Raw genomic sequence first — 25,491 nt, 5'->3', positions numbered from 1 at the left:
GATCGAATCGAACCGGCGCCCTCTGGATTGCAAGATCAGCGGGTGGGCCCAGGGTGGGCCCAGGGTGGGCCCATCCCACAGTGGCAGCATCCCTTTGCAAGATCAGCGGCAGCATCCCTTTTCTCAGTTGCGTATCGTAGACTGGGGAATGGGTTCCCCCCAAATTTCTGAATGACCCCTAAAAAAAAAATCAAAATGTGAAACTCAATCCTCGATGTTTAATTATTTTTTTTCTGCCGAGCCTGATTTTGTGTTTGTTTCCGAAACCCCAACCGCTTGCGTCGCTTCTTACAATGACCGATGATGTTGATGTCGTGCAGCAGTTGTGATTTTTACATCGAGGTGGTTCTTGAGCCGGGTGATTGCGTCACAGGTAACGGAGCGGTGCAAGCATCGCCGTGACGGTGACGACGCCGCCTTCTCCCTTCGTCTTTGTGAACGTGGCGTCGAGTCGACGTCACGAGTTGCATGGTTGTGTTCCGCGTGACCACGGTCAGCGCAGACTGCCGGAGAGTTCGTTTGTTTAATTCATCATTCTGTGCATGAGGTGGCCGCATCTCGCTGCTGCCACGTTTTGTGTGCGGAAGCGGTTTAGTTTGGGGTCGTGGTGCCAGGAGCTTTCAGGGCGGAAGATCGAAGCCAGGGGATCTTCTGCGTCGGGTCTCTCACGACGTGTTTAGTTGTGACTCCTTGTCAACTCCATTCGACTTGCCAAGCTTCGTGAGCGTTGGCGCTGAATTGTTGAAGTTGCATCGGGGTAGAAGTTGCCTTTGTTGAAGTTGCAGCAGGGTGGAAGTTGCCTTTGTTGAAGTTGCATCAGGGTTGAAGTTGCATTATTAAAGTTAAATCAGGGTTGAAGTTGCATCGTTGATGGTCGATAAGGGGTTGAAGTTGCATTGTTAAATTTGCACCAAGGTTTAACTGGCATTGTTGAAGTTGCAACAAGGTTAAAGTTGCATTGCTGGTGATATCACAAACATGACCTCACGTTCGCACTTTTCCCTTCAAAAGTGGCGTCAAGTTGAATCGAGTGACGTCACTCCTGTTAAAAACGAAGACATTTCACGCGAGTGCACAGAACTACGAAGTAGAAAGCATCAAAACAATCTGGCAAAAAAGAAAGAGACGCAAAATTGTCCATAAAAATTTCGGAAAATCCAATATAGAAACTTGGAAATTCATAAACTCATCTCTAAGGTAAACGACTAGAGTCCAGGGGCCGGCAACCTTCAGCACCAGAGCCGCGTGCGGCTCTTTAAGGACCGCTTCGTGACGCTAAACATTAAGGACCCACCGTCTCGTATTCACCACAGTGTATTACGGCTCTTGCAATATCGATTTGTGTTTTTTTTATACCGAATGCGATTTTTTTATCTTGTTGTTATTAAAGTTGCCGACTCCTGGACTAGCCTTTGACGGGAGTCGAACCGTTGTACCCCGGCTCGGTGGACGAGCGGACCGATCACTCGACCCCCACGTGTGGCGCTGTGATGGATGCGCGCTAAGCTCGGCACATTCTTGTGGCCGGACCCCCATAGACAAGGCTCTGACCAGAGCCGGCTATATTTGTCCGTGTGCATTTGTTGGTGCGCGCGCGTGTGCGTGTGTGTGCGTGTAACACGTGCGCGTGTGTGTGCGTGTAACATGTGCGCGTGTGGTTTGGTGTGCGGTGGTTCGCTTTAATTAGCTCACTGCCGTTGGCAACACCAACATTGAAAGCGGACAAAGCGTTGAAAGACCTCCTCCTGGTGACGTTTGTGTGTGCGTGTGCGTGCAATGGAGAAGGGCCGCTGCGCGAAACGTCGCCTTAACGTGCGTTCAATTGTTGTTGTTGCTAGCTGTATCTGTGCACCACTGCCAACGCAGCAGCAGTAGCAGCAGAAGCATCACCAAAGACGATGTTTAATCCTGGTGCGGTGCGGGGTTAGGCATTGGGGTGAAGCAGCTGCTTAGCTGGTTTGTTAGAGTTAGGCGTTAAGCTAGTTAGCCTCCTAATGACTGGTTATATTAAATAATAAGAATAATTCTTATTAGTACTACTTACATAAATAATAATCAATAATAATTCATTATTATTACTGATGCGTGTGTGTTTTTTTTAAATATACCACTTTATACACCTGGGTGGCTTGGGGCACTTTACATCGTAATTGCTGGACACACCCGACTGTTTGCGACCCCAGCGTCCCCAGTTCCGGGCCTCCCTTTGACGACCCATGCTTAATTGTGTACCTGGTGCGGTGTGGATAGAACGTGAGCCCTCGCAGCCGGGCGAGGGGCTGGCCACAACACCACCTTTGTGTGTGCCATGCTAACCTGGGCAGGTGCTCGCTGATGATTCTTGCCACAACAGTCCGTTAAGACTATACTGTACGGGGGATCTTTGTCTTTAGGGTGTCTTTTGAGAAGATGTGGCAATGAGATCTGTGGACAATTCTATTAATGACTATGTGGCTTGCATTCGAGGGGTGGTTGCACTGAATAGCTCCGTATGGAATTCAAAAAGTAAATTTCTGTCCGGCCTTCTCCTGACCGAGTCACGGCCTCGTGGAGATCGAAAGGTCTTGAATCTCACCGTGGTCCACCAACCCTCCCCTCCTCCAAAGTGCTGGCTGCATCACACGCGTGCGCCACCACACTCGGACAATGATGATGACGATATTTTAACGGAGGTGTAGATGTCAAACCTAGAATGTATTCCTACAGGAATTTTCGCCTACAGTATCACGAACCACACACGAATCATCGTCACAAAACGTTTATTGCTGTTAATTAAGAAACGAGGTTACATTCAGGCGACGGGCCTTGGCAATTCTACGTGTGAACGCAACAATGCTGGTGGCAGCAGAGAGTACATGTCCACCCCCACCATGTGCACAGTCAGTCCTCGTTTAACGCGGTAGATGCGTTCCTGAAAAGTGTGACGTTGAGCAAAAAATGCGTTGAGCGAAAATAACTTCCCCCATAAATAATGTAAAGATACATTTTGGCGAGATACGATGTACTATTATTACGCACGCACAGTGAGATGGCCGGACAAACGACTGAGGGTATGCCGCCGCGTTACTGTATCACTCCGCGTACTGTATCACTGTACCGCTCAGCCACGCAGCTCAAGAAAGTAGTTCGTTGTTGATCGCTTGTAAACCGCGTTATAACGGGCACGTTCCGCGTTATAATGGTGCGCGTTCTGCGTTATAACGGGCGCGTTCCGTGTTGTGCGAAAAGTGTTCCCCAATGGAAGAACCACGTCACGGCGAAGATGTGCTGCGTGAACACCGCACGTTAAGTGAGGACTTACCGTAAATGTTCCACCAGGGACGAATATTCGCTCCTCCTAGGAACCCATATTGGAAATTTAGACAGTCTATTTTTTTTTACTCAACATTTAAGCCAGTCTATATCAATGCATTTCAACTCAAGCCTTCATCTTTTGACCTCTTCATATGATCCGTTTGGTCCTGTTTTGTTTTAACCAAATGTAGGGTCATAACCCTCTCCCAGTGGTGTAAGTGTGACATATGTCCCGGTGCAATAAATGAAGTGTGGCCACCTTGTCTAATATCCCTATCCCTCTTCATATCCACCTGGCCCGGCACGTGGACCCCTCCGTCCCGTGGGCCCTGTTGCAGTTGATACCTAACCCTTAACCTCGAGCTCCCAACTTGGGGGGTACATATAAAATAAGTGGCATCCAATGTTCAATGGGGACAAACGAATATTCATTCTGCTGATGGAACAGGATCAAGGGGTCATCGTGGTCAATGTTGTCGGTGCCACCACGCCCTCTTTCATCGCTTCCTTCCTTCTGCCAGATCCCGTTGCATTTTGTAAATATGACACCAGATCCACCCCCCCCCCCCCCGCCTCCTCAAAAAGGTTACCTCTCACAGACTCCCACCGTCTTGCCTTACATTATAAATACAGACGCGATTACTCGTAAACTTGTGTCATATGGACATGGGTGGCCCAGTGGTTTCGTGCGAATATTTGTTTCTGGGGTGGGTGGGGGGCGTTGAAGCCGCGACGAGACTTAAGCTGAGACAGGCGTCGTCGTACTTGATGATGATGAGTACAAGGCCAATTTTCAGCTATGCCCTCCGCCACCCGACAGAGCAAATCAAATTGAGTTGTCACGCCGGGGGGGGGGGGGGAAATAATTTCACGTGATTTTTTTTCAGAAACCCGGAGAAATGGTAGAAAAAGCAAGCAACATTTTGACGTTATTTTTTTATATATACGACGCTAACAGTGGGAATTATAATCGTGCCATTACACCGGTCGCCAAACACGTTTAATCACATTGGGCGCAGCGTGGCCACTCAGTGAAAACGTCGGCTTCACCATGATGCAGTTGAAATGACATTTGTGAACTGTAATTCGTCATTTCGTTTTAAATGAGATTGAATATTTTTTTTTATCCTCCCATGTTTTTTATTCCGCGTGTCCTAGAGGCCGTTGTCTGTGTGAGACGAAAATATGTCCGTTCGGAATCGTCAGAGAGAGAGCAGTACATTACCCCGTGTGTTATAGAACTGCCTCGTGGAAAGAGGCATCGCAGAACTACGTCTGAGATCGTTTTGCGTGACTTTTTTTCCCTTCTGGCGCTGCCGCTTTCTGCACACATGCCTTTCTGCAGAGAAGAAGAAGTGTTCAATCACGCGGCAGTAAAACAATATTTTCTAAATTATCAGACGTGGAAGTTTTGCCAAATTAAGTGGAAAAAAAAATCTACCGTTGATTTTTTTTTTTGGGACAGAACACCGCGTAATTAAAATGTGTCGTACACTCTCCTCCACCCGACCGCAGCAAGTTTAACAAAGTTGTCACGTGTTGAACAAACGTGCCAGTCTAGTTACTGCTTCAGCAGCACCACCACCACCACCACCGGTGTGTGTGTGTTGGGAGAGCAATCCAACTTGGCCGTGTCGGGTGGAGGAGGGTGTATGACACACATTTTTACCTACGCCGCGATCTGACACAAAGATCAGTCATACAATTACAATATCGGTCGCGAAAGCCTGGGCATGTTAAATTGAAGCGACGGAAACTACTTAAACGCCACGAGTTGTTTCGGTTATCGGCGTGAGGCCATCAACTCAACTTGAGATCCACGTACAACGTACCCGTACCTTTCACAACGACTCTCTACGTTCACCCGTACACACACAGCCTGCACTCTTACCTGTAGACAACTGACCTACGACCCTACCACGTGGTGGAGTTCGCCAGTTCCCCCGTGCATCCTTCCATAGTCCGGAAGTGTCATCTTTCTTCTGTCTCATTTGTACACTTTCCATTCCCTCCAATAGCCCACACATGATAACGTGAGCTTGCCCTTCGCGCATAGCTTGTATGAACCAGCAACGCTCATCTCTCACACACACACACACACAATACTCGATGGATATGTACAGGGTGGCCCAAAAGTCAGGACACATTGGGTTATTGCATTTATTCATAAAACTGGCATAACATTTTTTTATAGTTTATTTTTTAACTTCACCTTTTATATATGATAATTATTAATATATATTTCTCATCATCGTTTTCAGATGGCACTTTTAAAAGTGGAAAGAAAATTGACGAGATACGAACGAGTTTCAATTATTCTTTTTTTTACGTATGCTAAAGAAGGCAGCTTTACTCTTTAAAAAGTCCTAAATTAATTTAAAAAGAAAATGTCATGTTTGCATTAATGTGAATGGCAGTCAGTTTGTACATTTGTTAACGTAAATTAAATAACCCCACGTGGTTTATTAAAATGAATATAATAACCCTATGTGTCCTAACTTTTTGAGCCACTCTGTGCGTACATCATGATACTTAAAAATTGATCTGAATCGCTACAACGATGCATCTGTTATTCCAACCCCTAGTGTTTAAGTACAAGTAGTAGCAGTCGCGTGTCTTTATTTATTGTTTCAAGGGACAACTGCATGACACGCTTCTGGTTGCCATCCCCTTGTTCTGTCGTCATTATTCATGAATTCACTACCCACAAGGGAGGTATAGAGATAGCTGCCGTCCTGGGAAATCTGTTAAGTCGTCTTCAATAAAGCCCTGCCTGATGTGTCCGCTGCGTAAATAGTACATCTCGATTGAAAACGCATTTATTTAGAAGTGAATGTTTGTGCTTAGTGTTGCTGTCTTTCCCCCGTAGCTCCGATGAGCACGGTTGGCTACGTACTATGCGAAATAAGTTCAACGTGCATACAAACTCGAGACGACCATGCGTTTACATGCACAGTACAGCACTGAAATTCTCCACATTTTCTGCCACTGCGAGATATCCTCCGTCTCCCTCCCATGATACGTCACGTGTGTTATATACACCGGTGTTCTACACTCATTTTCACAGATGGTGTGGAGTGGAGGGGGGGAGGGGGAGACTTTGGCCGATAAGACATCATCAGCGTGAGGGCCGCCACGCATTTGAAGCCTTTGGGGTTTGTCAGCGCGATGGGGGTGCGACGGGGGCCGCACTGAAGGCCATCAGAGGCCGTCAGGGGCCCGCGGGGCTTGCAATGAAGAACACCGCAGTGTAGCGTCTCCTTGGTTCAAGGTGGGGGTGCGAGGGGTTGGGGGCGGAGGCGATATTAAACTTAGAGGGCGGGGGGGGGTTACGACACGGTCAATGTTAAACCAACTTTAAACACTAAACAGCCTGTCATGCATTCTGCAAAATAATCACTGGAGTCGTTGTGGAAGGGAATTGTCCGTGTGTAAGTTGAATAACTTTTTTTCGCACCGTACGTAGCCAACCGTGCTAATCGGAGGTGCCGGGTGGATTGGACTTGATTCGAGCAAAGCCTCATTCTGCCGTTGAGACACTGTGGGTCTAAAGCGGTGCATGAGGTTTTGCTTGAATTGAATCAATACTGCTGAAGTGATGCTCTCCCTAGAAAGCCGTGGGAAAGTTGGGTTGTGTAAAAAAACAAAAATGTTGTGAAGAGAGGCAGATACATGGAGAGACGCATGTTGTCTGCTTACCTACGATTTGTCACTCACGATGCGTTCTGCTCTACCTCTCGCCACCTGTGCCTGCGAGGGAAGAGGCCCATCGCGTGACTGCTACGAACTAGCAGCAGTTGTAGCCCGTGGCCACACCGCGGGAAGGGGAGCAGAGTCAGGGATGCAATGCGTGGGGAAAAGGAGAAAGGAACGGAAGAGAGAAGAAGGAATCGGACGCTAGAGAAAGAGGATGGGAAAGGAATGGAGAAAGAGGAGCAGAGAGTGAGGAGAGGGAGGAGGGAGAGGCTGCATCAGGGCCTCGACGCTGCTGATGCATGGAGGAGGAGCGGCGTCTGTTTTCACAGCGGGCGGCGGGGAGAGGGGAGGGGTTCAGAGTGGGGGTGGCCACGCGGAAGCCACGTGATGTAAGGGATGCTTGAGCTGATTTGGATATAGAGGTAGAGATATATAGATGGGGAGGGGAGGAATTCAGGGTTGGGGTGGCAACGCATAAGTCACGTGATTTACGGGATGCTTCAACGGATTTCGATAGAAATGTGACCAACATTTTCTTGACATGACTCTATAAGAACTTGGGAAATAATAATCATAACAATAATAATAATAATAACCTCTATTGTATAAGAGGGGGGGGGGGGTGGAGCGAGGTGGGGGGTTCTGACTGTTCAGCAACACTATTCCACTACAAGCCAGGACACAACGTAGAGATGTTGTCGTTGGTTGTTGCTCGCTGTGGTGTGGTTGCTGCCGTCGTCGTCGTCATGGTGATGGTGGTGGTGGTGGTGTCATTCACGAGCCACGTGCACGTAGACGGAGCTGCAGCATCGGCCCGCGCTGTCGCACAGCGGCATCACCAGCGTGTTCACCACCGACGCCCAGAGGGTTCTCACGTTGGGCATGCAGATGAGACAGGTACGCACGCACGGCATCACGCACCTGCGGGGGACACGGCCAGGCAACGCACGGGTCACACAGCCACGTGGGGCCAAGACGGCCTAGAGCAGTGTGCGTCACTTATTTTCAGGGTGGGGGGGGGGAGCAGGGGGTGGGGGGAGCACTTTCGCCGATATGATGTCATCAATGTGTGAGAGCTGCCACGCATTTGAAACCATTGGGGTTTTTTTTTGACAGCACAATGATGATGATGGGGGGGGGGTGGTGTTTTCACTCATTGTGTAATGTCGGGGGGGGGGGCACACGTTAGTGGCCGCACTAAAGGCCACCAGGGACCTCCAGTGGCCCGCGGGCCTTTCAAATGCAGAACACTGGGTTGTAGTGAATAATAATAATAGAACAAGTCCAGCTTGCACAGTGTATCACTCGCTCTCTCGACGTGAGTGAGAGAGGGAGAGAGGGGGAACGACGCGTCGGGTGCCCGAGGAGGAACCACAGTCGAGCGGGATAGGCAGCAGCCAAGCAGCCGGCGTCACCAACAATTCACCCCAAGCTCTGCGGTCCTCGATATATTACGATGTTTGCAGCCGATTAGCGAGTGTGTATATGTGTCGGAGGACACCGGGACACCAGGAGAAAAAAACCCCACACGTGCGAATAGGGGCCGAAACACAACCCCATACGCACGGAGCAGATGGAGATTAGTCCACGTTTGCTCGACCGAACTTTCCTGGCAAGCCAGGGGCTGCGGCACTTCCTCGAGGGCCACGGGAAGGGGAGTTTCACGCCACGAGTGTGGTGGTGGTGGTCCACCAACCCTCGCTGCTGCCTCCACAGTGCTGGATTGCAGGCCACGTGCGTAGCGACGTGGCAACTCAGGTGAATTGCCCGAGGGAAAACGCAAGCTACGCGTTGATACAATGCAGAGCCGTGCCTCGTGTGTGTGTCTGTGTGTGTGTTTGTCTGTCTTTGTCATGGGCCTTTCCTAGGTCGACTCAGCCTCAAATGAGTACCTGGTTGCAGTGTGTAAACATCGCCACTGGTGAGACAAAGGCGGTCGGGCGTGGCGTTGCCCACCCACCTCCTCGTGTACCGTTCCGGCCTTCATAGGTGCTCGCTAACAGCACTTGCCCATACAGTCTGTGAAGGCTATACGGAGGATCTTTGTCTTTTTGTCTGTCTCTGTTCTCGTGTGTGTGTGTCTGTGTGTGTGTGTGTACGCGTGTGTCCCGGGTGTCGAGGCATTAGTGATCACTCACTGCGCCCCTTCCAACCAACAAGCCAGCATCAGGACTCAAGGTAAGTGAAAATAACACTGAAATTGTTCTATGTATATTACTTTATTTTGTTTTATTTACAATACAGTATTTTCCCAAAGTGTTACATGCAAATTACAATATTTATTCTGATTTGTGAGTTCAACGATGCTTTTTGTTAAGCTATAACATTTCATAGCACTGATCGTACTGACATGTAAGCATAGTACATTGCTGTGTTCCGACTAACGAACCGCTCGACTTACGAACGGGCCCCAGAAATTAATTGTGTTCGTAAGTCAAGGACTGCAAGTATATATGATATCGCGGGTTCGGGGGGGGGGGGGGGGTGCTGGTAAGAGTTGGCTGAGTTATAACAGAAAACGTCTTCTGAAACAAAAATAATTTTCGGCGGACTTGAAAGGTGCGAACCGAACCGGTCTCCCCGAGCAGCAGAAAGTTCCGTCAGTGCTGGCCACGACAGGGAATGTCCAGCGATCGCTCGCGAGCTTCGCCTTAGTTGTGGGTGCGAGTCACAGGGACTCGAATCCGTTACACGCCCTCCGTTCCACACCCCTCTGGGCTCGCCATCGAACAAAGACGGTCGCCGCATCGCGCGCTTTCGAATGTGCTTACGCGGCCGTCTGGAACGCTCTCTTCCTTCCGATATTGGGAAGCCACTAGGAGCTATACACGTTTAAATGCAGATTGGAAAACGCATTTCTTTAGAGCTGCCTTTAGTGTTTGGTTTGTTGTCCTTCACCCGCACCTCCGATTATCACGGTTGGCTACGTACGGTGCTAAAGCATTTCCACATACGCAAACAAAGCCAAATGATCCTCATTATAGTCTTAACAGACTGTTGGGGCAAGTGCTGATTGCTGAGCACCAATGAAGGAGGGCACGTCAACGAGGGGGTGGGTGGCCTGCACCACGCCCGACCGCCTTTGTCTCCCTAGTGGCAATATTGACACACCGCACCAGGTATTCATTTGAGGCTGAGTCCATCCTAGGGGAAGCCCTAGGTCCGGTTCAAATAATCATCACCGGTATCGGCCGTGAGCGGGAATCGAATTCGCGTCGCCGGGTTCGTAGCGCAGCGCGCTCACCGCTGCACCACCGCCGCCTCAACACACAACACACTGACACACACTCACACACAACACACACTCACACACAACACACTAACACGCACTCACACAACACACGTACTCACACATACAACTCACACATACAACTCACACATACAACTCACACACGCACTCACACAACAACAACCGCCATTCGCCACTAAGTGGCGGTGACGTCACCACGACGCTTGTGCCAGGCCATGTGCACCTTGAGGCCACGTGAAGTGTCGAACGCCCGCTGGCAGGAGGTCACGGGGCAGACCCAAGTGCCACGGGTCGATTGACTGAGATGACTGGCTGATGCACCACCTGTGCCCCCTATTGTGCCAACTTGCTGTGCTTTAGCCACCCGGCGCTCCGCGTCCTCGCTCACCAGATGTGCACGCAGCTGAGCACGGCGAACACGAGGGCCGAGATGACGGCGAGGGGCACGGCGAAGAGGAGCGAGACGACTCGGTACGACCAGATGCGCGCCACCTCGTAGAGGGCGTCGCTCCACACCCACACCTTGTCGAAGCTGTGCAGGTCCCTGGGCTCGGCGATGACGTCCTCGAAGCTGATCTAACAACGCCGGATCGTGCGATGCCAACAACAACAACAAACAACAACCACTCAACAGCTCCGATTGGCACGGTTTGCTACGTAGGGTGCGAAAGAAGTTCAACGAACACGTACACGTGTACACACGCCAACGACGCTGCGTGTGAGCTGCAAACGAAATACAGGCGGTCCCCACTTTTACGACGCAATGTGTACCTGGATGGCCCGTCGTAAAAATCGAATCGCTGTATATCAGAGGCCGCATGTATATACAGTATATGTATACACACAGTATATATATACGTACACACGAGGGTCGCCCAGAAAGTTAATGTCCCACACTTTACTTTTCTCGGCCAAAAGGTAGGGAAAAAAAGTGAAACGAGCCCATGGAATCAGACAGATGTATTGGTCATATGTGCCCTTTCACCCCAAATGTCTTTATCCCATCGAGAAACCACAAAATGTATTCCTTGACAGTGGGCCATTACTTTGGCGACCCTCGTATATATATACACACACCGTATATCCATCAGGCGACGTTATGGGCAGCAATGGCCATTTTTTACAGCACGTGCAGAAGAAGGGCCATTGCCCGAAACGTCGACCATTAATTGCACCCAATCAATGCCGCGCCTTTCCAAGCAACAACCCTGATGGTGAAGCTTGGAGAGCCGCGTGGAGTTGAGAAGAAGCCACGAACGAACTCCTCGTGAAACGACTGGACGCAGGAGATCTCCCGGCCGAGATTTTTCGTGAATGCTCATGGACCACAACCCCTGAACCACATCACCCGTACACAAACCATGGCCTCAGAAGATGCAGATCTTGATGATGATTATGATGATCCACAAATGGAAAGTTAAACATATTTTGGCAGTGTGTGAAATGCAGGAGGCCCCCGGTTCTTGAGAACTGATTTGTTGTGTTCAGTTTGTTGTTCTCCCCTTGCACCTCCGATTAGCACGGCTGGCTACGTAGGGTGCGATAGAAGTTCAACACACATACACACACATACAATATACAACCCAGAACAGCACCATGGAGGAAGCATCGTCACAGCGATGATTGCACCACTCCTGCTCCTCTTGACTCAATAATCCGGCTCATCCACCTCAGTGATCGGTGGGGACCACGCTTGGCATTACACTCGGAGACAGGGAGGGCCGCGTAGCATCGACAACGGAGGCATGTTAAGAGATGTGTTTTTTATGTTCAAGATATATCAAATGTTTACTTGGACAGGAACACGTCGCGAGAAGGGATTATGGCACAGTGGTGGAGGGAGTGGCAATCAAGGTAAGGAACAACCTCCCCCCTCCCCTTTGCCAGAAGGATGTCCACAGCGGAGATAGAGTAGTAGATTAAATCATTCCTTGACCTCCACTCTGCCGAATTATCTTCGAGCGCGTCGTTTGTCAGACCGTGCAAGCGATGACGACGGCTTGGGGAAGCTTTCATCCAGCGAGGAGAAAGTCCACGGCTGGCGATGCTGATGCTGCTGCTGCTGCCGCTGTTGTTGTTGATGCGGATGATGCATTGATGCTATGGAAGCTCCTTAATTGGGGGCAGCGGCAGCCCGTGATCACGCGTCATAGGAAAGATAAGAGACAAAGAGGAAAGCGCATCTGGCCGATCAGCGGCGGGAGACTGTAAACTCTAAAAATACACGCGCTTGTGTGCGAGATTTATTCATCCCGGGTGTCAGGTTCTAGCCCTGCGCTGCCTGTCCCTGAGCCGTCACTCGTTCTGTGGGCAACGCTCCAACCCTCTCCCGGCCTCCTATATCCAACCCTCCATCTCCTGCCGTCCCTCCAATCCCTTCCGAGGAGAACGGCGGCTGTCTGAATTACTTTTGCAGGACAGAGTTCGGTGAACGTCACTGCACTTCGCGTGATGCATCGGGATTGAGTTGCTTCGATGGTCGCTTGCGTTAAATATCTCGAAGTGAGATTTTCCAGGAAAGCCTCGCTAAGTCTCAATAGTCTGTACTCAGGAGCGTCCTGTAACGCAATGTTTGGCCAATTCCATTAAACCCATTTCCGAAACTGAATTCTCATCAGGCCCCATGGTGAAAAAAAATGCAGTTTCCAACTGTTATCATCCACTCTCTCTCTCTCTCTCCTCGCCATCTCTATATATGTGGTATGAAGAAGTTCCATTTCCCGAAACGTTGCGTATAAGTATACGAAGATTGACTATAATCAATCTTCTTTGAGGCCACAGTGTTATTAACGAATGTGTTGTTGTTATTTTTGTTAATTGTGCTTGTGCACCACTGCTAGCGCAGCAGCGACGCCGCGAATCGGCCTCAACAATTAGCCAAGCTCTGTTGGTCCTGTATATATTAAGGTGTCAATTAATGAGTGCTTGCTCGTGGGAGGAAACTGGAGCACTCAGAAAAAAAAACACATGCGCGTGCGAAGGGGCAACACCCTATCCCATACATGGCTTAACGGGTGGAGTCCACATTGGCTGTACTGACGCACCCTGGCGAGCCAGGGTACGGCACCTCATTGAAACCACTGGAGCAATGCACTTTTAAATCTAGAAATCTAGATTGAAAAAAATATTTTTTCTTTAGAATTGCTTTTTTCGTTTAGTTTGTTACCCCCCCGCCCCCGGCACCTCCGATGAGCGTGGTTGGCTACATACGGTGCGAAAGAAGTTCAACGCAGTACACATGTACAAATGAGTTTTGCAACATTTTGCGTGCGGCCCACAGAGATGCACGTGCACGTGGAAACTGGTCTCATGGCTCCATTTCCCTGGGTGGTCGTTCCCTTCCCTCGAGTGTGCTCTCTCCTTTGGCTGGCTCTCCATCGTCGGTCTCTACGGCCTGCCAATTTTTTTCGTGAAATGTTTTTTTTTAGTGGTCACTGCAAACACGTGAAAACATCTGATGTCTGTAGAGTGGTTTCAATCAAAGTACCCTCTCTAGGTTGTCGACATTTTTCTCGACCTATTGATTGGTTGGCTCAGATAAAACGACCACAATGCAGTTCTTCTGCACTAGTGGTGTTGCGGAATAAGTAATGCTGACTGACAGTTTTTTTTTAGATACAATGCACATTCTTGAGTGTCGTTAAACATAATCATTTTCCGGCCTGCTCTTATTTCTCTTGTCAATTACAGGTCACCGCCATATAATAATAATGATATTAATATCAATACCCTCGCTGTATTATACCCCGGAAAGCCTCACTGGGTCTCCGGACTCTTTGTTTAGGAGGGTCCTACCAAGTATTCGCAGTAGGGGGGCGATGTTGCTCTGTTTAATCCCAATTGAGTAGTTTGCAGGTAAGTTTTCAGCATTGTGGATGTATGTGTTGGGGTTATTTTTTTTAGCGATGGGAGGAAGCTGGCAAAGCCAAAGGAAACCCATGCAGAACAGGGGGAAAACATTATCAACTCCACACGTAGTCGCCCGTGTCGCTTGGAATCGAACCTGGGCCCTTCTTGCTGTGGGGCACGAGTCTTTACCGCTGGCTGACCAATTTCATTCATGAGTGTTTTTGGCATATTCTTGGTTCTTTCCGTAAAGTTACGTAGAAGGGAAACAATAAAATAATAAAAATATAAAACAACAAAATTCTTACGACGTTTCGACTGCAACACAAGCAATCATTATCGGGTGTGAAAACCACAGCAAGAAAATGTATTATTTTATTGTTTCCCTTCTACGTGGTGACTTTACCGAAAGAACCAAGAATATGAATCCCTGCAGTCACGAAAGCTTTAAATCAAAATTTGTTTTTGGCACGTTAAAAAAACAACTGGAGAACCCAGAGAAAAACCCCACGCATTGGAGGTGACGACACCCAAAGCTCTGCGTGACGAATTCAAGTATGTGCGTGTGTTATGTCTCTATGTATCGATATGCGTGTGAATTCATGTGTGTGTGTGGAGCGGTAGTTTAGCGGACAGCGCACCGTGCTGCCAACCTGACGACCCAAGTTCGCTTTACCGCTCACTGGCATCACCAGTGGCGATTATCTTAATCAGTCCTGGGCCTCCCTTTGGAGTACCTGGTGCAGTTTTAAAAAAAAAACACGTCAACACTGTTGGCCACCCACACCCCTCGTGTGTGCCGTGCCGGCCTACTAACAGCATTTGCCCTAACATTTTTGTTGTTGAAAAGACTATACGTACACGTGTACACGTGACACTTTTCACAGGCCACTTGTGTATATATGTATCTCTATGTATGTATGTATGCATTGGTATGTGTACATTTGCATTATTTTATATGTGCGCACGCATGCGTCTTCATGGCACCCCTGAGGTCGACAGCCTCTGATGAGTACCTGGTCCGGCGTGTAAACATCGCCGCTCGTCATGCACGGTGCTGGCCACCTCCGAGTGTACCGTGCGGGCCTTCACATGTGCTCGCTAACAGCACTTGCCCCAACAGTCTGTTAAAGACGATTACGGGAGATCTTTATCTTCGTGTGTGTGTGTGCGTATATGGCGTAGGGGAGCGGTAGTGTAGCGGTTAGCGCACCTTCAGGTGTTCGTTGACGTTCTTGGGGTCCCTCGTCTTGACGGGTTCCTCGAGACACCCGTCGCCGCTGTACTGGAGGTCTTCGCTCGACTCAACCCCAATCTCAGTCTCCTTGGGTCCCGCCTCGTCCATCATCGCGGCGAGCGCAAACGGCATGTGACTCTCGCGCCCAACGCTCACTCGCAAGGCGTGCAAGCGAGCGCTTCTCGGGTGTTTGCAAAAAAACAACAACAACAACAAAGCCACAGACAACGCAGGATAGGACGCGAACGTGCGCTTGCCAACGCCGTGTCTGCGCACACGAGCGACTGTGTGAGAGATTATCGAGAGATGATGGCCCGTGACTGCTGCGGTTGCTCCCCGTGTTATTCGCCAAGAGAGAATGACACGGGCTGTGTCTGTGTGTGTATCTGGGCTATAGGATCACAGCTCCTGACCGCCTCGGTCTCCCCCCCTCCCATCTCCTTTCCCTCTCCCTTCTTCCCTCCTACTTACCACTCCCCCCCATGCCCCCCCCCATCGCCCACCCCTAGTGCCCCCCCCCCAAACGGGCACCCTGCCTTCTGCGATGCTGCTGGTATTTTTGGGAGCCAGCATCAGCCGCATGCCGGCTTCTCTCGGAGCCGAGATGAATTCCCACCGAGGGAGGCTAAATTTACATCCCTCCCGCGTGCATGCGCGCGTGGGCCTGGGTATTAAAGTGTGCGCGTGTGTGGGTATCTGGGGAGCCTCAATGAGCACCCAGTGCGGTGTGTAAAAACATCGCCACTGGGGAGACAAATGCGGAAAGTTTTTCGAACGACGTGGTCAAAGCGGATATTAAATGAATGCAGGTGCCGCAGGACATCCCTGTCGCACTCCCAAAGTGATGGCTGTGACTCCCGGCCACGCAGCTTTACGCGGGCGCGTGCCCACCGCCAACCTTGATATCGCAATAATCGTCACATTGTGAAAACTGACATCGTATCGTGGCAAATGACACCGGGGCAAACCCAAGCCGTGATCAGCGTAATGTTATTTACACCATCCTCCTCCCCCACTTCCACCAATCAACCAATGGGTTCGTGTGCAGAGACGCGTGGGTGCATTGACAGATGCAGGGGACACGGTGAGACCCTTCATCCAGCAGTGGTCTAACCACGGCTGTCACTACTGCTGACAATCCATGATGATGATGACTTGTCAAATGGGTGTCCCTGCCCATGTATGCAGTTGTCTCGCACATCACACACGATGCTGAGTGGCCCGACTTGCTGTATGGAGCCACCCACCCACACAGTCCTTCTCGTGTCCCGCTGCTGACAAACGCATTCCACAAAGCGGGGGGGGGGGGGGGGGGAGGTGACGGGGGGCGGGGGTAAGGCTTAGCCACACAATGCAGAGGAGATGCTGCCTTCACCCAGCAGCGGACTGGGCGTTTTGTTGGTGTTGGCATGATGACCTCTCGTGAAATGAATGATATGGTGGAACCCTCCTGTCACAATCGATGTCTCCTACCCCCCCCCCCCGCCACCCCCACCACACGCTTCGGAGCACTGAGCCTGGCCCCTCCGAGTTCACTGAGTCCGGGTGCAGTTGCACCGCCTACACACTTCAATAGCTATGTCATGGGGGTGGGGGGCAAGTCTAATAGAGACGCCACTGGAGGATGACAATAAACTTGACACATTCGTCAAGAACACTCAGGGCTTAAGATGAAAACAAACTAAAAACAATAACAGTTGTGAACATAAATAATAGGCGACGTTTCGGGAAAGAGCCCTCCTTCATATCACACTTCACGTGCTGTGAGAAATACTTTTATGTTACACGTGGAGAGGCGGACATGGGGCGGAGATGTTGTCTGCGTGTTGAATTAACAATCTACGCGCTCCACAATGACGCGAATGATTGCTTTGGGTTCCAATAAACTCAGTATTTTGCCACTACAGGGCGCTGTAGCTGTATTGTGTAGGGCACGAGGTGGCTTCACCTAAACCCTGCAGGGTTTCCCAAACTCCAGTCCGCGTTTCAAGGCCAACTAAAGATCCTTGGGCCCTATCTCGGGGTGAAGCCGAGACAGCTGCTAAAGGCCGTCCGGCATGGCGTGGGCTTGTTGCGGCCTTATCCTCCACAGGGAGCGAAGAGGTGGAAGAGAAGTCCGCGTTTACAAACTCGCTCCCTGTTGGAATGCAAGTTGAACTCGTGCCACGCTACACGCGCTCGATGATCGTTAAACACCTCCCACGTGGCGCGCTAAGCAATTCACTGCTTGCGAACAAATATTCACCCCCCCACCCCCTCTACCCGTTGTAGCCGATATGGGCTGTTGGAGCAGTTATTCTATAACATATTTTCTTGTTTACTACAGATGGTATCGGAGTTAAATTTGCAAATGATACACACACTCACAGACACATATCTCCCGTATAGCCTTCAAAACACGATGGGGCAAGTGCTGTCCACGAGCAGCACCTGTGAAGGGTCGGCACGGGTGAGTGGCCAGCACCACACCCGGTCGCCTTTGTCTCCCCAGTGGTGATGTTTACACGCCGCACCAGGTCCCTCGTTTAAGGCTGAGTCAAGCTAGTGGAGACCCAGGACCGGTTCAGATAATCTTCACTGGTGTTGGCCGTGGCCGGGAATCGAATTCGGGTCGCCGACTTCGTAGCGCAGCGCGCTAACCGCTACGAATCATACATACACTCGTACACATACGCACAGATACTCGCAAACGTTTCTTTATCCACAGGGTATTTTTGAGTGGCGTAACTTGCTTTGGAGGAGCAGAGTTTGAACTCAGGGTTCGGTCTCTGTTGTTATGGACTACCCTGAGTTTGACATTTTTGCACAGGATGGTCCGGATGTCTTGTGACCCGCATTTAATTACCGAAAACTTAAATTTTTATCTAAAGCTTTCGTGACTGCAGTAATTCATATTCTTAGTTTTTTCGGTAAAGTCACGTTGAAGAGAAACAACAAAATAACAAAATATATATAAAACAATAAAAAATTCTCACGACGTTTCGACCATAACTATTTAAATAAATGCGCCGTTTAAAAATAAATTTATGCAAACCAACACACCTGATGATGACCGTTTGAGTTATGGTCGAAACGTCGTGAGAATTTTTTATTGTTTTATATATATTTTGTTATTTTGTTGTTTCTCTTCAACGTGACTTTACCGAAAAAACTAAGAATACCGAAAACTTATTTTTTTTAAATCAAGGAAAGGGTTTATTTAAAACAGAAGTTAATATGTAAAGGAAAACAATGTTAGGGGTCAAATCATTGGGGGGGGGGGGGGGGGGTCACGTGCTATCTGGACCACCCTGTATAAAGCGACTACAGTGCAGTGCTAGGTCACAGTGCCACCTTCCGTCTGAGAGAAAATAAAAAATATCCAGGCACAAGAAGTACGGATGGCCGCGTAAGCCAGTGGAGTAATGTCAGAACCAACCGCAACCAGCACAGACTCCGAGTTTAAATCCGTAGACCCGGTTAATAATTTGTTGCACATCGTGTGTCTGCTGTCCTATGCTGGCGTATGGCAGCAATCTGGTTCAGGAGCTAAATGCCACTGTCGACGTTTGTTGCTGCCCACGATGAGAGGGCCTTCGGGAAATGAGAATTTGCGTGGTTTTGCAATCCCTCCTCCGTTGAAGGAGTGCAGGCTCCAGTGACTTAACTATATGGATCCATAGTTGTGGTTGCATGGTCACAATTTGCACTGTGGCCTGTCTTCTACGGGTCTCTGTGTATCGGTATGAGTATATGTATATGTGTGTTCCTATGGGTTTTCTATATGGGTCCATAGTTTGGATTGCGTAGCCGCAATCGCCATTTACTGTGGTATGTCTTTAACGAGTATCTGCGGGTCTCTATGCGTCTCTATGAATCTCTACGTGTCTAATATGATGTGTCTCTATGAGCTTACTATGTGGGTCGACAGTTTGGGTTGCATGGCCACAATCGCACTCCTGTGGTTTTTCTTGAACGAATCTCTGTGGATCTCTGTGCGCCTCTATGCATCTCTACGAGTCTCTACGTGTCTAATATGTGTCTCTATGAGTTGGCTGTATGGTTCCAAGTTTGGGTTGCATGGCCACAATCGCACTCCTTGTGACTCGTCTATGAATTTCCATTATACGAAGGAGATCTGCTGCGTGCATCGGCCTGCTATTGATGTCCCTGTGTATTTGCTAATTGCCCTGCCAATCATCATCATCATCACTTACGCTACGATTTTGGCACGGTACATTTCTCTTTTAAGAAAGCCCCGTGGCGCCCACATGCATGGGAGTTTTACGGAAAGAAATCGAGGAAGCGCGTAATCCGATGTGTTTTCCACAGCCATCTCCAAGATGTTGAGTTAAACATTATTCAAATTCACAATTGCCATGGCAACTGTGACCTACAATGCACGTGGTCAGTAATCCAGGGGCCGCGCACAATGTTGCGAAACTCGCTGCGTTCCCGTGGACGTTGAGGATGAGCCTGAACCCCGTGCATGGTTCGCTGGGGGAAGGCGGCACAGCAAAGTGCAGACGAATATCATCCTGCCGCGTCTGTATGGGTTACAAAACTTGAACATTTTTTTATTTGAGAAGGGAGGATACGGTGTTGGTTGTCCCTTCGCACGCATGGGTTTCATCCGGGTACTGTGGTTTGCTCCCACATGTATTGAAATAACAAAAAAAACCTCATTAATTGGCGGAATGCATCTTGATATGTATAGGACCGCAGAGCGTGGAAAATTGTTGGTAGCACCGGCTCAACGCCTGACTGCTGCTGCATTCCAGCTCGTCTGTGATTCCTCAGTGATTGTGAGAGGTGCAATGTGATAGTGAGAGATGAAATGCGATTCTAAGAGATGCAATGAGATTGTGAGAGATGCAATGCGATTGTGAGAGATGCAATGTGATTGTGAGAAACGCAATGTGATTATGAGAGATACAATGTGATTGTGAGAGATGAAATGTGATTGTAAGAGATGCAATGTGATTGTAAGAGATGCAATGTGATTGTAAGAGATGCAATGTGATTGTGAGAGATACAATGTGATTGTAAGATATACAATATGATTGTAAGAGATACAATGTGATTGTGAGAGATACAATGTGGTTGTAAGAGATGCAATGAGATTGTGAGAGATGCAATGTGATTGTGAGAGATGCAATGTGATTGTGAGAGATGCAATGTGATTATGAGATATACAATGTGATTGTGAGAGATACAATGTGATTGTGAGAGATACAATGTGATTGTAAGAGATGCAATGTGATTGTGAGAGATGCAATGTGATTGTAAAAGATACAATGTGATTGTGAGAGATACAATGTGATTGTGAGAGATACAATGTGATTGTAAGAGATAAAAGGTGATTGTAAGAGATGCAATGCGATTGTGAGAGATGCAATGAGATTGTGAGAGATGCAATGCGATTGTGAGAGATGCAATGTGATTGTGAGAGATACAATGTGATTGTGAGAGATGCAATGTGATTATGAGAGATACTATGTGATTGTAAGAGATGCAATGCGATTGTGAGAGATGCAATGTGATTGTGAGAGATGCAATGCGATTGTGAGAGATGCAATGTGATTGTGAGAGATGAAATGTGATTGTAAGAGACAAAAGGTGATTGTAAGAGATGCAATGCGATTGTGAGAGATGCAATGAGATTGTGAGAGATGCAATGTGATTGTAAGAGATACAATGTGATTGTGAGAGATGCAATGTAATTGTGAGAGATGAAATTTGATTGTAAGAGATAAAAGGTGATTGTAATAGATGCAATGAGATTGTGAGAGATGCAATGTGATTGTGAGAGATACAATGTGATTGTGAGAGATGCAATGTGATTATGAGAGATACAATGTGATTGTAAGAGATGCAATGCGATTGTGAGAGATGCAATGTGATTGTGAGAGATGCAATGTGATTGTGAGAGATGAAATGCGATTGTGAGAGATGCAATGTGATTGTGAGAGATGAAATGTGATTGTAAGAGACAAAAGGTGATTGTAAGAGATGCAATGCGATTGTGAGAGATGCAATGAGATTGTGAGAGATGCAATGTGATTGTAAGAGATACAATGAGATTGTAAGGGATGCAATGCGATTGTGAGAGATTGTAAGAGATACAATGTGATTGTAAGAGATGCAATGCGATTCTAAGAGATACAATGTAATTGTAAGAGATACAATGTGATTGTGAGAGATACAATGTGATTGTGAGAGATACAATGTGATTGTAAGAGATACAATGTGATTGTAAGAGATGCAATGTGATTGTGAGAGATGCAATGTGATTGTGAGAGATACAATGAGATTGTGAGAGATGCAATGCGATTGTGAGAGATGCAATGTAATTGTGAGAGATGAAATTTGATTGTAAGAGATAAAAGGTGATTGTAAGAGATACAATGCGATTGTGAGAGATGCAATGTGATTGTGAGAGATGAAATGCGATAGTGAGAGATGCAATGTGATTGTGAGAGATGAAATGTGATTGTAAGAGATAAAAGGTGATTGTAAGAGATTCAATGAGATTGTGAGAGATGCAATGCGATTGTGAGAGATGCAATGTAATTGTGAGAGATGAAATTTGATTGTAAGAGATAAAAGGTGATTGTAATAGATGCAATGAGATTGTGAGAGATGCAATGCGATTGTGAGAGATTCAATGTGATTGTGAGAGATACAATGTGATTGTGAGAGATGCAATGTGATTATGAGAGATACAATGTGATTGTAAGAGATGCAATGCGATTGTGAGAAATGCAATGTGATTGTGAGAGATGCAATGCGATTGTGAGAGATGCAATGTGATTGTGAGAGATGAAATGTGATTGTAAGAGACAAAAGGTGATTGTAAGAGATGCAATGCGATTGTGAGAGATGCAATGAGATTGTGAGAGATGCAATGTGATTGTCAGAGATACAATGAGATTGTAAGGGATGCAATGCGATTGTGAGAGATTGTAAGAGATACAATGTGATTGTAAGAGATGCAATGCGATTCTAAGAGATACAATGTAATTGTAAGCGATACAATGTGATTATGAGAGATACAATGTGATTGTGAGAGATACAATGTGATTGTGAGAAATGCAATGTGATTGTGAGAGATGCAATGCGATTGTGAGAGATGCAATGTGATTGTGAGAGATGAAATGTGATTGTAAGAGACAAAAGGTGATTGTAAGAGATGCAATGCGATTGTGAGAGATGCAATGAGATTGTGAGAGATGCAATGTGATTGTCAGAGATACAATGAGATTGTAAGGGATGCAATGCGATTGTGAGAGATTGTAAGAGATACAATGTGATTGTAAGAGATGCAATGCGATTCTAAGAGATACAATGTAATTGTAAGCGATACAATGTGATTATGAGAGATACAATGTGATTGTGAGAGATACAATGTGATTGTAAGAGATACAATGTGATTGTAAGAGATGCAATGTAATTGTGAGAGATACAATGAGATTGTGAGAGATGCAATGCGATTGTGAGAGATGCAATGTGATTGTGAGAGATGAAATTTGATTGTAAGAGATAAAAGGTGATTGTAAGAGATACAATGCGATTGTGAGAGATGCAATGTGATTGTGAGAGATTAAATGCGATAGTGAGAGATACAATGTGATTGTGAGAGATGAAATGTGATTGTAAGAGATAAAAGGTGATTGTAAGAGATTCAATGAGATTGTGAGAGATGCAATGCGATTGTGAGAGATGCAATGTAATTGTGAGAGATACAATGTGATTATGAGAGATACAATGTGATTGTAAGAGATGCAATGCGATTGTGAGATATGCAATGTGATTGTGAGGGATGCAATGTGATTGTAAGAGATACAATGAGATTGTGAGAGATAGAATGTGATTGTGAGAGATGCAATGTGATTGTGAGAGATGCAATGTGATTGTAAGAGATGCAATGATATTGTGAGAGATAGAATGCGATTGTGAGAGATGCAATGTGATTGTAAGAGATGCAATGAGATTGTGAGAGATAGAATGTGATTGTGAGAGATGCAATGTGATTGTGAGAGATGCAATGTGATTGTGAGAGATGCAATGTTGCACGAACGATGACAGCGCGACATACGGTATACAACTAAACTGTAAACATCGCATGCCAATCGGTGCATTCCCTGGTCAAATAGTAAACAAAAAAAGAGTTTCCCTTGAAATGCTCTCTCCAGTAGATGGCGATGTCTCCCTCTGCTTTCAGAAATTGGAAAATCAGAATTTGTCCACTCCCGAGCGGTTAGGAATGTGGCATGCGCTCAGATTTAATACATTCATATCGGACTTACGAGGCTGGGATATGCTTTTAAGCCTGATTCATAGTTTAAAGGAATGTTCTCTAAATGGTGCCAAACATTTTAAAAAGTGCACCTTCACGGGCTGGTGCTACACGACCCCTATGTGTGTGGGGTGAGCGGTAGTGCAGTGGCGAGTGGCCCGCTGCACTTCGAACCCGATTCCCGCTCACGACCACCATCAGCGACGATTAATGTAAACCGGTGCTGGGCCTCTCCTAGGTCGACTCAGCCTCAAACGAGTGCCTGGTGCCGTGTGTAAACATCGCCACCGTGGAGACAAAGGTGGGCGGGCGTTGCACTGGACACCAACCCCCAAATGTTCCGTGCCAGCCTTCATAGGCGCTCGCAAACAGAACGTGCCACGAGAGGCGAGACGATTAGAACGATACCCTCCCTCCTCTCCCGTGATGCATCTGTGAAAAATAGACTCACAGCTCATCGGATTTCTGCAGGATAAATACAGATTCTGATTCTGAAATATTCAGATTCCGATTCTGCCCAGTGCAATTGCAATATCACGTGAATTTAGGGGACAGTGGGGGCAGCTGAGGGACAATGAGGGACTTCCCACCTGGCCCAGATTGACTGGAGGCTTCGACAGAAAGCCTTGGTTGCGAGAGTGGAGAGTGTGTGGAGGGGGAGGAGAGTGAGACGAGAGAGGTAGGAGAGTGTGTGGAGGGGGAGTAGAGAGAGATGAGAGGGAGAGGTAGGAGAGTGTGTGGAGGGGGAGGAGAGTGAGACGAGAGGGAGAGGTAGGAGAGTGCGTGGAGGGGAGTAGAGAGAGGTGAGAGGGAGAGGTAGGAGAGTGTGTGGAGGGGGAGGAGAGTGAGACGAGAGGGGAGAGGTAGGAGAGTGTGTGTAGGGGAGTAGAGAGAGATGAGAGGGAGAGGTAGGAGAGTGTGTGGAGGGGGAGGAGAGTGAGACGAGAGGGGAGAGGTAGGAGAGTGTGTGTAGGGGAGTAGAGTGAGATGAGAGGGAGAGGTAGGAGAGTGTGTGGAGGGGGAGGAGAGTGAGACGAGAGGGGAGAGGTAGGAGAGTGCGTGGAGGGGAGTAGAGAGAGATGAGAGGGAGAGGTAGGAGAGTGTGTGGAGGGGGAGGAGAGTGAGACGAGAGGGGAGTCGTTGGCAGGAGTAGTCTATGAAATATCAAGATTCAGGTTTTTATTTAATTCACGATTCGTTTTGTGTATACATTGTAGTGAAAGTAGCTGCCCCTAGTGGCTGCAATATCCCCGTGAACCTGTTACATGTGTAGTGTACTAATTCAGAGACACTAGTAGGAGGCGTTATCCCTCTTGTTTATTCCGGATCTCACAGCCATAGGGGATAACTCCATACCGAGTCGGGACAGCCAACATGCTGCCACACCCACAGCTTGAAGAGGCGAAGACCACGACGACAGCAGCACGACGAGTTCCATTCCCGATGGCAGCAGCACCGACTACGAGTCGGAGCTCGCCTTTTATTCTCCCCAGCGTGGCTAGGCTCCGCCCTCGGCCACGCCCCCTTCTGGATCCCCCAGAAGGCTCCAGGCTTGGCCCACGAGTCCAACTGGTAGAGCGGGCCGCTACCCCTCCCTAATTCCATTGTCTACCAATTCTCCCAGCGCCACGCGTTACAGTGACTCCTTCAACGTCTCCACACATACAACACACGTGTGTGGTGGGGTTTCTCCCAGGGAAATATGCCACGTCGGGCGATAGAACCGGCAACCACTCGATTGCCAGTATTTGCATTATTCACGGTTACGTCATGGCAGCATCTCCGCGGTCACGCAATTGGCATTATGATAATGAATTATTCATTCATTATTATTATTATTGAACGCGTATGCTGCACAGGGTCCGCTGTGTTCTTGTAATTCCCAGCGAA

The 25,491-nt window shown here is 48.1% G+C and overlaps 1 protein-coding gene across 2 annotated transcripts; it reads right to left on the bottom strand.

The window, feature by feature from the left end:
- Window positions 1–2,742: 2,742 nt before the first annotated feature.
- Window positions 2,743–25,091, bottom strand: CAV2 (caveolin 2). Of its 2 annotated transcripts, none has more exons than XM_076070661.1 (4): window positions 24,958–25,091; window positions 15,300–15,504; window positions 10,629–10,816; window positions 2,743–7,911 (listed from the first exon to the last, which is right to left on the bottom strand). In XM_076070661.1, the coding sequence occupies exons 1-4, from the start codon at window positions 24,975–24,977 to the stop codon at window positions 7,761–7,763; spliced, it is 564 nt and encodes a 187-aa protein (XP_075926776.1). In that variant the 5' UTR covers window positions 24,978–25,091; the 3' UTR covers window positions 2,743–7,760. The 2 variants fall into 2 exon arrangements, with proteins under 2 accessions (XP_075926776.1, XP_032819263.1); XM_032963372.2 differs by having other exon boundaries at window positions 15,300–15,501; window positions 24,958–25,089.
- Window positions 25,092–25,491: the final 400 nt, after the last annotated feature.

The sequence above is a fragment of the Petromyzon marinus genome, chromosome 30, assembly GCF_048934315.1.
Source record: "Petromyzon marinus isolate PM22_M1 ecotype Great Lakes invasive population chromosome 30, UKy_Petmar_22M1.pri1.0, whole genome shotgun sequence".
In the NCBI taxonomy this organism is placed as follows: Eukaryota; Metazoa; Chordata; class Hyperoartia; order Petromyzontiformes; family Petromyzontidae; genus Petromyzon; species Petromyzon marinus.
Note: the sequence above shows the minus strand (reverse complement) of the source record. Positions and strands in the feature narration are given on the sequence as shown.